The following is a 13,738-nucleotide window of genomic DNA, read 5'->3' as shown; positions in this document are numbered from 1 at the left end:
ATGGCACAAACATTCAACAAAGTCAGTTATAATACCAGCAGTCAGTTTCTGTGGAGTCAAACAGGAGGACTCAGATAATGTATCACCAGAGAGGTAAGGCAGGTTAGACAGTTTATTTGATTAAATTCCTGTTTATCCAACATTTGAGGCCAATATAAAGGTCTATGTGGCTCAAAACACCACTGCCTTGACAATGGAAATAAAAAAATATTCCAAGTATAACAACAACATCAACCCAAAATATAGCTTCGGCCAAATCCTTGTGATGTTTTACATCCATGCAACACATGGATATACAATATCACTAACAGCCTGCTGTCTCCTGTTTCTACCCCGACCTGCAGCTTACATTAAAATGAACACACACTCACTCAATGTATCCAGAAACGTGCAAATGAATACACATGCACACAGATTGCTCCCACACAATGGAGGAAATTATTCTCAGAAATCAGGGATGATGATTACTGTTGTAACAAGGCCCTCAGGGCAGACAATGAATGGAGTTTAGTTGTGATGGAACAGTTTGAAGAAGGTTGAATGTTTCGACCAGGTGTGAGTGAGAGGTTAGCGTGTGTGTGCGTGTTTGTATGCTGAGAAACATCTGAAGAAAGTAAGAGAGACAAGGAGAGACTCTTTCATAATAAATGTTTGATGTAAGTGTGCCTGATGTAAGTGTTTTGTTTTTTACTACGTATGCTCTGATATGAAGCATGATTTGTCTCTCAACATACTCCGACTCACTTTGTGCATCTGTGTTTATCTGTATTTCCACATTCACTGTGGTCAACCCTAAAACTCTCTTAAAGCCAGAGGAAAAACAATGACCTCATATCCCGTCACCATAGTAACACTGGCCATTAACCTAACAACAAACCCTGTTATTTTGTTTACAGGCTGTCCACTCCATTGAGTTGACATATGCCGGGCCCTCTGTGGCCTTCTCCATCTTGACATTTATCTCCTCAGAGCCCTGTCACTGAAATCAATGTTTTCAGTCCTACTTCCTTCTTTCTGTTGGAAAGTCCAATGATGTTGTTTGGCAGCAAAAGAAATTCCTGCTTGTGTGCTCCATTTCTTAGCAATGACATTTTTTTTCTGTGTAAAGAATTCCATCAGTTTCACAACCTTTATTGATATGAAGGGTGGAGAGGCCTGTGGGTGCAGCCAAGGGTAAGCATTTTTATGGCTGTTTCAAGTTTTAAGCATGTTGGAAAATCCCAAGAATTAGTGTCATCCATCACTGTAAAATTTAATGAATATTTTTTTGGTTTGAATGACTAATCAGTCGAACTGACAGAAAAACAATTGGGAAATATGTTGAGAATTAGTTAATCATTTGTCTTTTTTTTCAAAAAATACAAAACCATTACCTAGTTGAAGCATCTTAATTGTAAGTGTTTGCTGTTTTTCTTTGTCTCGTGTGATAGTAAACTTAAATATCTTCTGGTTTTGGACCTTTGGTCTAACAAATGATGACTACTAGCTAACGGGAGTCAGGACACACCTGTCATCTCATCACTAGTCGCATTATTTATTGGCATTTTCAGTATATTGTGTGCATAAGCGTGACGTGACACAAAGTTTCACGCTTTCAGGCTGTTCCATTGATGAGCACTTTGTGGCAGTAACATGTGAAGAAATATAGCAATGGCAAAAGGCATAGAAGGAGAATATGGCTAGCAAAAAAATACAGATGTAACATATCATTAAAATACCTACATTAATAATAATGTTATATTTTAATGATCCCTGTGGGGCAATTCAGCTCTCTGGGAAGGTCAAAGGTCAGAGGTCTGAAGCAGAGCAACAGATGTGGAGCAGGTCAGGATTCAGGATGCCTTGCTCCAGGACACTTCAGCAGTATGGACAATAAAAAAGGGCTTTTCTAGTGAGTATGGCACCCTGTTGTTTTTCATGTATGAGCTGATGTACATATATATACTTGGATGAAATGATGAAGTAATTTGCTAAGGTGCATAATATGTACCTGTAGGGACACAGTCAGGTTTGGATCCATCTCTTGAATTAAACAGGTGGTTTTCATTTAATGCTGCTTCTCATTCTGGACATGCACAAAAAACCAACAGTTCTCTGAATCCCAGGGACCAGGACTGAAAGACACTGACATCAGACACACTGTTTGTGCTTCTTTCTTTTTTCATTTTGCTCTACTATCCTTGATAAAACACAGCACAATATGGTACTGTTTAGTGTGCTCAGAGTTACGAGGGTGGTGATGAGTTAAGTTTATCTTTTTAAATGTCGCTAATGAAAACAGACTGGACTCTAAAGTCTAAACAATAAATCCTGGAAACTGAGAGAGGTTGAGTGAGGGCAACTGGTCTGTATGTGAGTGTGTGTAGGTGTGTTTGCAAGAAACGTGACCATATGGAAATCATTAGATGTGGGCTGATTCAGCATGCTGGCATATTTTTGTGATTAGACGTGAGCGTGCTGGCACACATACACACCCTCCATAACCTGGCTCAGAGACTAAAGACACACAACACAGCACCCAAGAGAAAACAGCAGCTGTTATCGTTGCTTGCCGTAGGTGTGGTACTTACACATCACACACTGTAAAACACTCTAAAAATGGACACTGCATCCACTGTCCACATACAGTCTAAACCAGGGCTTTTCTACCGCAAATATGACCAAAAACACTTCATGTTTTTAGCAATGTTTGTTTATTTTTTTAGCTAATTTACAGTATATCCTGTGTTTATTTGTAGTAAAGAGTCGTAGAGTAGAGTAGTAAGGGTGTGACATTCTATAACATTATGGTTAAAGCTGAATAAAAGCTCCATTCAGCTATATGTTATGGCCAATAGCATGACGCACCACTGCACAGGTGTCAAATCAAGGTAATGTGAAAATGACTTCCTGACAGCACCTGACTAGAAGCTCCAACATCAGATTTTGCAAACTACAGTAGAAACACAATGCCTTTCAATGCAATTTAAACAAAACAATGTCACATTTATTTTTTCACAAAAAGTTTGCCTATTGTCTCACTTTGGGATTTAACATTAAACAACAACATACTTCATAAATATAGCTCTTTTCGGGAACTGTCAAATCTCAAATAAAGTAATAGAGTCACAACCAGCAAAAAGATTTCGCAACACTACATGCTAGAAACTGCAAAACCATGTGACAGCAAAGTATATACAAGGTCTTAGGTGGACATCATTGTTCAACCAACTTGAACATGAACTTAACTGAAGTGCTGCCCAGGTTGGAAATCAAACATATTGTTGCATGCGCCAACAAATTGCGAGCAATAGACACAATTTGAAGTTGATAAAAAACAACAGCATAATCATTAGTATTTTATACACCTGAAGCCTACTGTATATACAATGTACTGTCCACCTGGACTTGCCTGCAGCCAAAAATACATAGGCTTTCTGCACAACTCTCTCACAACCAATGCCATGAAACACATCATCTATTAGTATCTTAAGGCCTGTAATTCCTCCCACTTTCTGTTGGATGACTCCTCAACTTGCCTGCTTCTGCAAGCCCCAAAAAACACATAAAAAAGGAGTTATGCAAATTGACTGTGACATAGGCAATATAACTTCCTATGCGAGTTAAAAAGCAGCACTGGGATTTGATCTAGAAATACAAAAACGTGACCAAGAGACATCTCAAGAATTCTAGAAATACATTATCAATCTCATTAGTCATAGTTGTTGGTATTGAGACCTACAGTATCCCACTGTGATATGACACTCTAACCACAGAGCTGCACAAGACCCCTGGCTGTGCATACAGAGCTGCTGAACACATTAGACAGTTAATGGGCTACTTATAAAGTGTAGGAGAGAGAGAGGAGGAGGAGGGGAATGAAGGGAGGAGTGCCAAAGTCAAAGGGCATGAAGGGGGCAAGGAAGTCATTGACAAGCAGATAGAGAGCTTGAAAGAAAAAGTGGAGTAAGTCAAGAGGGGAGTGAGCAAAGGGGAAGGAGGGGGGAGAAAAATGGGGAAGGAGGCAAAGAGGGAGAGGAGAGAGAGGGGTGAGCCTCCTGGAAGACATAAATAGGCCAAAGAGGACTTGGAACTTTGCAGTCACTCTTCCCGACAGCCACATCCACCGCTCTCCTCTCCCCTTCTCCTCACTTACAGCCCTCCTCTCCACTCATCTGCTGCAACCCTTCCTTCATCCGGAACCCTGAGCAAAATCAGTGAGTAGTTTCCACACCACATATTCATACTGTCACTACACAACAGCACATAGATATTTAAATTTGGAAGACTGCAGTCATGAATCTGCACAATCTGGAACTGGCACCTGTATTATAGAAGTATGCATGTAAAATAATTATAATTATTTCTGCAAAAGTGGAATTTCATGCAAACTCTTGTAAGTGAAAAGATATTCAGACAGAGTAAGTAAACAAGACAAGAGGAATTTGTGTTGCAGTGCAAGAAACCCCTGCCAACAAATCCTGTTCCACTTTTGTGTAAAAATCAATCAGGACCTCTTTCATTTAATAAAAAATGATAAATTACTGAGGACAGATTTTTGAATGAATAGAAAGTCAGCACATTTATTTGCTCTGCATGACGAAATTATTGGATATATTAAGTTGTCTGGTTGTTCATAATTCAATACATTAAGCATGTACATTGCTCTATGTGGATGCTGATCTTGTATGTGATGCATGTCTCACATGGGAACACTTAGCACCATTTTGTGAGGGACACAGTCATGACAGATCATTTAAATTATACTGCCAAATGGGCAGGACTTGTGAGAATGGACCCAAGCCATTAAAAAGTAACTGAAAGAGTTTAGGAGGATGATTGCCATTTTGCTGCTCTTTCTCTGGAGCATGAAATTCAATTTTGTATGATGATATAGTGCAGTATACAAATTTATGTGTCTCCTGGCACAGTTTTATTTCAAGAAATTATGTCTTTCAGACAGGAATATATAGCTCAAAACAAAGGCCAAACTATGCATCTAAATCAATGTCAAATCTTCTGTCTATACCACATTATTTAAATAGTTTACAAGTCTAAACAGCACAAAGGGTTAAAGAGATTCACATGCACCACTTGTTAAACCCGACACTGATGCTTCAGCCAGATGCTTTGTCAGCCCTGTCATGTCCCATATCTAATTGAGAAAAGGATTACCGCAAGTAGAGATGTCATAAATAAATAGATTATACTTGTGAAAAGATTTTAAATGCACGTGGACAGAGGCAGTAAGTGTTGTGTGCCAAATAGATGACAGATAGATGGCAGGATGAAATTACCTGAATCCTTAGAATGAAAGCATTTATAATTATGCATAGTCACATTAAGCAGAATTGGTAAATCTTACATTTTAAAAAGTAATCTAAAACCAGACCTCTTCGGGTGGAGCAATGACAGATTAACAACAGTGCAGCAAAAGTGGCTGTTGGGATATATTGAGCATCATGCTTTGTGTGCACTCTAATACTAACCTTCTCTGTTTTTTTCCCCCTTCCCTTTTATCTACCCCCCCTCAGGCCTCCTTCATCCTCCCCAACAATCAGCCCTCATTATAATGGACATCACAAGGAACATCCTCTCCAACTCTGAGGCGCTCTACCACCTGATCGTCATGATGATGACACTAAGCCAAGGCATTCATTCACTGCCTGTTCCTACGCACATTCCCATGTGCACAGCCTCAGAAACTGCCCAGTACAGCTTAACGTTTAGCGGCAAGTGGACCCAGGCAGCTTTCCCTAAACAGTATCCTGTCTACCGCCCCCCTGCACAGTGGTCTAACCTTATTGGTAAGTGCACAACAAGCTAGCTGTGGAACAATATTCAAACTAAGAAAAGTACTGGGAGCAGATATGAAACTGTATTTCAAAAAGCAGTGGAAGCCATTGAAGGATAAAAAGATCTGATGTCAGTATGTGGGAAATAAATTCAAAAAATATCTCCTATTCAGTAAAAGTAGAAAGGACACTATTACATTTTCTTTCTATTGGTAAGAATTAAAATGTTATAATAAATATTATAATACTTTGATTTAATATCCAGGCAATCATCTCAACAATCCACTTAAGATATTTGAAAGTGCATCACTACTGCAGATTAATACCTGTTGCATCAACTAACTGTGATCCTCTCCTTCCCCCCTCTCTGCTCTAAGGGGTGACCCACAGCTCTGACTACCACATGTGGCAGCGTAATGAGTTTGCCAGCAACGGAGTGAGAGAGTTCACTGAAAAAGGCGAGGCCTGGACGCTCATGAAGGAAGTCGAGACGGCCGGCGAACGCATCCAGAGCGTTTATGGGGTCCTCTCCGCTCCCGCTGTTGTGGGAGGCACAGGCCAGGTCAACACTGAGTTTGAGGTCTTCGCCAGGCACTCCTATGTAAGTAACTCTAGCACCTGGTTTCTGGGTCACGGCATCAAGTATATGAAGGGGTTTATATGATGGGTCAATGTACATCATAAGGTGATGTGGTGTTTTTATTTGCCAATGTCAGAGGGATAAATAACTTTTTGAAAATGTTGGGAAGCCATTTTTGTTTAACCCAACGATAAGTGGACAAGCTTATCAGATACTAACTTTCTTTTTTTTTTTAAAACTGGGTTATTTTCTTACATAGTAGTTGCAGCCATCATTCCTTGTAGGTATGATAACATTATACAGCTTGACAATCTAGTGTAAAGGATAAAGAGGTTTCTAGTTTGAATATATTACAAACTTATTTTGGAGGTGAATATAAAGGCCAGTGCAAATAAAAATATAATCCCAACTCTCCTGCAAACATCTATTGTACTTTGTAGAGCTACTTCATTGTTCAACTTTGACCCCCACACTTGAGTTATGGTAGGTTGAGCAGTGAAAATATTTTTTTAATTATATTTTGTGTTTACCTTCATTTTTTACTTTCAAATAAGAGATTTTAGATAAATGAGTTAAACATGATTTGTTATGAAGTGATGTCTGTTAATGTTGCTGTATTGCCATCTCTCAACAATACAGTTATGAGGAGTTACTATGATATATACAGTAGTGCTGACAGTCAGACCTATAAAAACAAAACTAGGGTTGTAAAACAACTACAATTAGCTAAAAATCTTACTTTAATGCCACAAGTATTTATTTAGCCAAGTAATGGGTTTCCATACTGCTGTTAATTGTTGGCCATAAAACATTTACATTATGAAAAAGAGCAGCATTATGCCATTTCAACAAATTCAATGCAACAAAATGGTTACTTCGACCATTAAAACAGCTGTTTGCAAGTTTCCATAAGCTGCACCCTAAAGAGAACTTCCGAAACATAGCGAGCTTAATTTATGTCCCTACGTATTATGTGAAACTCAGCAGGAGCTGGCTGTTAAACTTCCTACCGATGAGTCTCTGGGTAGGTCATAAAGCTGGGGATATATCTGACCAAACACTCTGTTGGGCTTGGAAAAGAGACGAGACAGAGTTGGGATGAATAGGGGACACAGAGGTTTGGTTTGGAGGTGAAAGAAATGGAAAAAGGCCAGTTGGAGATTGAAAACGTTCACCAACAGACTGTACTTTGGCACTGAAATGGCTGTTTCTAGGAAGGAAGGAGAATTTTTGATGACTGATTTCTCCTATCAGTGTCATTCACGTTGTCATATGAGAAAGAAGTAAAGCATACAGTACTTACTATAATACTGATATATTATATAAAAAGTCTTGTTGATTTAACTTCAGAAGAGGGGATTGAGGAGTTGTGTTGCACAATTCTTCTTCAACTTCTTCTGCACCTACAGGTCACTGTCCTACTGACACAATGAGGTCAGACTATGATCCACTAACAAACAAACAAAGTCATATATGGTGACATAAACTTACATCTCTTCTGCATTTCCCATTCCACCCATGCCTTTCTCCTTTCTCTCCATCTCACATCCTATCCTTATCTCCATCTCTCACTGTGACCCACCTCCTCATTTCCTCCTCCTTCTTTTTTCCCCCCTCTTTACGCTCCATCTCCTTCCCCACGCTCTACTTCCTCTTCTGCATCTGCAGCTGTCGTTTATCGTGCGGATCGTTCCCAGCCCAGACTGGTTTGTGGGTGTGGACGGTGTTGATCTGTGCGAGGGTGACCATTGGAAAGAGAGTGTGACGCTGGAGCTTTTCCCTTACGATGCAGGAACTGACAGCGGGTTCACCTTCTCTTCCCCCAACTTTGAGACCATCCCACAGGACAAAATAACACAGGTGGGTCAGTATGATCAGCCAACACCCATCCAACAAAGCCAAAAATTACAAACAGTATGAGCAGAGTAATAATAAGCTTCACGTTGCTTGTTACAGCTGGTGTTGGCAGAGAAGTGCACATTGTTTTGCATGACTTTCATGTTGGTTTTCTACTCTATTATAAAAGTAGGACAATTGCTACATAGAAATAATCATTTAATTGCCTCATCCACATCATTACTACATTGATAGGGTGTTATGTAAAATCACCTGGGTAATGCAATTCTTATGCATTTCCAATTGATTACAGTCACTTTGATGATTTTGCAGTTGATACAATGACAGAACAACATTTATTGACAGCACATTAAATGCTGTGTTGGCCTATAGTTTGAACTGTGTGGTTTCTTTCTAGATATGCAACATTTTAGCACAAACTTAACATCTTTAACTTAAGTACTTAAATCATATATGCCGTGTTTCTTTTACACAAGTGATAAACTGCTATTGTGCTATAAAAGATTGATTGTCTCCTATTCATCTCTGCTATTGCTTGTCATTTCCCCCCCACCATAGATCACCTCTTCTCTCCCTAACCATCCTGCCAACTCCTTCTACTACCCCCGCCTGAAGCACCTCCCACCCATGGCCAAGGTAACACTGACCAAGATTAAGAAGACCAATCAGATCATCAGCTTGCCTCTAGAGCCTACGCAATCCAACCAATTGCCAACAGGAAACGAGATTGAAGACACACTCATAAGTAAGTCTAAGTAATATAATTTACATATATATGTTCAGAATGTTCTGTTCTTGTATGATATTGATGAAATACACCCATCATATACACTGAAAAGCACTGTTTGAAAAGAGCCCAAAGCCTATTGTAATACAGTCAAATAATAAATATAGAGCAACAACAGTAATCATATTTAATAATGACCAGTAAAAAAAACAATGACATTACACTACATGAATATTATAATGGATATATGTGCTAAGGCCTGTATGATATCCTTCAAATGTACCACTGTGTTTGAACTCATATTGTATTTCTTGAGAATTAAAAAATACCTTGTAGAGTTAGGGTTATACAGCGATCTTGTTAACACATTCCTGCTGCTATATATAATATAATATAATAATAATAATACCATAAAATCAAAAACAAGCACTCTAACATAGCCAACATAATGTGCTAAAATACAGATTAGTAAGATTAACAAGGAAAACAATGTACTTGCAATACTCCACCATTCCTACCCTAAGCTTCATCTTTCCATCCACTTCCACTGATGGAGTGATACCAAACAGATTTAACAGAAGAATAATAAAACTATATATACTCTATGCTGTTCCATACTAGAAGTTAACACAATACTAGGAACCTGAGTCTTTTTTCTGACTCGTATGAAAGTGTTTGGGAACCATTACTGGCCACACACAAACTTAATTACTCCCAACCAAAAACCAGAGAAGCCCACTGAGTGTAGGGCATCAGAGAAAAACAATGGCACATCTGGTATCCACTAGAGCAGTCTGAAGATATGAGACTGAGAAAGTGAAAGAGCATTATTAGAAAACTATGTAGAAATTATATACATCAGCATTTGGGCAGTGCCCCCAAATGGGAAGCAGACACAAATGTTTTAACAAGACCTAGATCCTTAAGATGAAGCTGGATTTACTTAACGCTGATTCGCAGATTGTTAAAATTTAAAACTCCCTGTTGTACAAATTAGCGGTAACAGTAAAAACAAAAGCCCAGCTGCAAAGAAGAATAGCTTGGAAAAATAAAGATGGATAGTGTGTCAACATATATGTACACGTAACACCAGCAATTCAGTACTCAAACCACCTGTCTGGGTCAATGATGTTATGTCTCAAATATGATACAGGGGAAAAAATTATCTAAATAGATGACTAGAAGAGGAAAAAGTTTTGTGGGGGGAAAAAGGGGAACAGATGGCATGTTGAGCTGGCAGGAAAGCTGACAGTGCAGTAATTGGATTCAGTGTTCAGGGTGACTGTAAAGTTTTGAGTCAGCATCACAGACTACAAGCCTGTTCCCCTGACTACCAATCAACAAACAACAGAGAGAGGCCAATAATCTGTTGGGGTTTCCTGCCCTGCTCCCAAAGCTCCATCCTACCCTTCCGCCTTTTATTTTGTTTGCTTTTTTGTCGTCCTTCTATCCTTTCACTAATCTCTCCATCCTCTATATGCCTTCACCCCAGGGTTGGGAAGGGTTTTTTTAAATACTAAAACAGATTGACAATTGCTCAAATTATTTCCTGTGAAATATAACATTAATGTTAAATAATATAAGTAAGCTTTGATTTTACAGCATTCATACAGCCTTTGCCATCTTCCCTCTCTCCCCCCTTTTCCTAATGGACACACAAGATGACAGGAGATGTCAAAATCAGCCTCAATTTGACTTGCATCCCTCCATCCAACCGTCCATCCATGCAGCTTCCGCACCTCCTCTCATCCTTCTGCTTTTCTACTCTTAGCTGACAACTCAAAGTCTGTGATACATATCATTCGCACACAAGCGCACAACAAGGTTGGCTGAGGTTTCTGGGCAAGTTCACCACATTGTAGAAAGGAAGAAAGATTAATAAGCATTATTCAATAGATAATTGAAAAAAAATATTATAAAGGATTTCCCCTTTCCCTATATTTTAGATGAGGTGCCTTTTAGAAGTGCTAAAACCCCAATGTGTAGTAGACAATGTGAAGCAGAGCTATACTTATAAAGAAGAAACATGGTCAGCAAGAAATCACTTCATAAATGAAGATTAATAAAATCAGAGCCACAATTAAAGGGACCTCCTGCAGCACAACCAGTGGCAATAATCTATAACAATATTCTATGGGTTGTCTATATTTTTAGAAATAAATTAGACATGTACTATTTTATGTAATGCAAGGCTTGAAAAGCAGCGTTTTTTTTTCTTCTATTATGTCATAGTCTTGCTTTCCATTCAAACCTCTGACATAAAATCCTTTAAGTCACTCATAACCTCCAAACAATAGACCCAGTATACTGAAAAAGGAGCTCTTTCATGCAAAATCAAGAAAACAATGACTGCAAAATGACAAATGACTCATGAATGTTAACATGTAATCCCCCCCCCCCCCTCTGTGCAGATACCCCTCTGGACTGTGAGGTGTCAGTGTGGTCTCCCTGGGGGTTGTGCAAAAGCAAGTGTGGAGACTCAGGCGTACAGCACCGCACACGCTATGTCCTATTGCACGCAGCCAACAATGGATCGCCCTGCCCCCTGCTGGAGGAAGAGAGGAAATGTTTCCCTGACAACTGTTTATGACTAAGCCAGGAAAGGAGGGAAAAGAAGGAAAGGAAAGAGAGGAGAGACAAAAAAGAAAAGAAAACGAGGAAAGGGAGAAAAGGACGAAGACGAAGAAACAACAGTAAAAGATCTGCAGTGTATTCGCTGGAGGCATAAAATTCATAAACTGGACTCCTTTCTTTCCTCCCTGGCTATGCCTTCATTTTGTAGAAATGACTGATTTATTGATTGATTATCTGTAAATCTTGACTTAAAATCAAACAGAGATTGTCATCAATCACCAACTGGAAACAAAGTGTCATCCTCAAGTTGTATTGATAGATCTGAGAGAACTAGAGAGGTGTAGTTTGGTGACATAGCTATTAGACACCAATTCTGTTTTGCAGATTATCAAAATTGTCTGGGGACATGACAATGGTGTTTTAAACATAAGTATTAACTGAAAACACATTTCCAAATTATAATTGGGTTTGGTTTGACATTTCTGAAGATCACAGACGAGTTTGCTTACAGTGGATTATAACTCCCAGCAGCTTTCATCAAGCGGATTTGGAAATAAATCCATATAAATGACACTTAAGATCTAAAATCCCCATATCCAAGAAATACTTAAAGGGAAATCCAAGAAGTATCAGATCAGGCACAGGGGAAATGAAGATGCTGCTGTGGTTCCATTAGATGGGATAGTGTTGACAAAATGTGAGTCAAACATGTAAATTAATGTACTATGCCGCATTCAAAACATAATGTTTATGAGACATTGTGGTTGTTTTCCTGAAGACAAAGAATATATTTATTGACAGGATTTTAACCTGTAATGTACAGTATATCAAATCTGAAAGTAAGAATTTGTATTCGTTTATGCTATTGAGATATTAGTGTAATACAGAAAATAAGTTTTTGTACAAAAAACAACAAACAATAAAAAAATGTATGTTTTCTGTATGTTCAATAAAATGTAAATAATATAAGATATTGTGAATTCACTGACAACCTCTTCTTGAAAAAATGGTGGTCCCTTTTTTGAGTCTAATTCCCAAACTCTACATGTAGCAGAACACAATCACAAGATTAATTTTCAAGTTTCCATGTCATCGAATAAAATCCTTCTTCAGTGCCTCTGCTCAGTAATATTACTAACACGGGGTCTGCATGATTAAACTGAGCGTAGAGAGAAATGCTTTTAACTGGATGACCTGAGTTCAAGCCCCAAAGCTAGGATTCATCCTGATGAAGTGTTGGTCATAAAACGAATAAACTATTTAAAACAGTTTGCCAAATGTGGATTTAGCCCATATGGCTTGAAATGTCAAAGCCCTCACTTCATGCTGTGACAGCCAGTGTAGCACATCCAACTATATAGTAGGAGCCCTATTTAATAGACTTAACAGAACTGAAAACAACCTCTTCTTTCAGGGGACAATGAAGAAAACACAATTTGAAACAGATAAAAATATGGCTGATTTTCTGAACGATAGTAGTGTAAATATGTAAACCAGATAGAGACACTTATAGCCCACTCTCCCTTCCCACCAAACAACATAGAAACCATACTGTATGACAGATTGAATAACACCAAAGAACCATAACATCTGGTGTACGATAGACTCCCTACTGCTTTGAATGGTGAGGGACAGAAAAATTACTGATTGAGAATGAGGAGAAACGGAAGAGGAGTGAGTCTAACTCCTGTATGTCTGTAACAGTTTCATCAGCTAAGTCTCAGAGAAGTAACAGTAAAGTATATACTCAATATTATAAATGGTGATGAATACATTATGGTACAACATGGGATTTTATAAATGGGAATAAATGGGAAAATAAATGTAACATTACCTCATACTGTTGCTTAGAATATACAACAAATATTAAAAGCAGTACTTCTGCCACAGAGAGTGATAGGTGGCTGTATGTGGTTCACAGAGAAATGCTAATTATCAATGATTTGTTAAAAGATGTGTTTTGTCACGAAGTAGCAAGTTAGACAGTATTTTGAAACCGGCGAGCCAGAGTGGCACTTTCAATGTTTTGATTTAGTGTTCACACTTTCTGTGAAACTACTGTGTGGGAGGAGAAGGAGATCTGATATTTTGCTTACTTTTACAGATGCTAAATATGAGAGGGGATTATTCTGTGTGTGTGGGTGCTGGGGTTTACTTTATAAGTGACCTCATCTAAGGTAAGCATATGGTAGTCATCTATTGTATGCATTGGTTTGAATTACATTT

At 38.6% G+C, this 13,738-nt stretch overlaps 1 protein-coding gene across 1 annotated transcript; it reads left to right on the top strand.

The window, feature by feature from the left end:
- Window positions 1-4,051: 4,051 nt before the first annotated feature.
- On the top strand, window positions 4,052-12,422 carry spon2b (spondin 2b, extracellular matrix protein). Its single transcript, XM_053323812.1, has 6 exons — window positions 4,052-4,196; window positions 5,514-5,786; window positions 6,152-6,375; window positions 8,023-8,214; window positions 8,770-8,956; window positions 11,350-12,422. Exons 2-6 carry the CDS (start codon window positions 5,552-5,554, stop codon window positions 11,526-11,528), a joined length of 1,017 nt encoding a protein of 338 aa, XP_053179787.1. The 5' UTR covers window positions 4,052-4,196; window positions 5,514-5,551; the 3' UTR covers window positions 11,529-12,422.
- Window positions 12,423-13,738: the final 1,316 nt, after the last annotated feature.

This window comes from Scomber japonicus, chromosome 8, assembly GCF_027409825.1.
Source record: "Scomber japonicus isolate fScoJap1 chromosome 8, fScoJap1.pri, whole genome shotgun sequence".
Taxonomy (NCBI): Eukaryota; Metazoa; Chordata; class Actinopteri; order Scombriformes; family Scombridae; genus Scomber; species Scomber japonicus.
The sequence above is the reverse complement of the archived record's forward strand: the minus strand, read 5'-3'. Positions and strand labels throughout refer to the sequence as shown.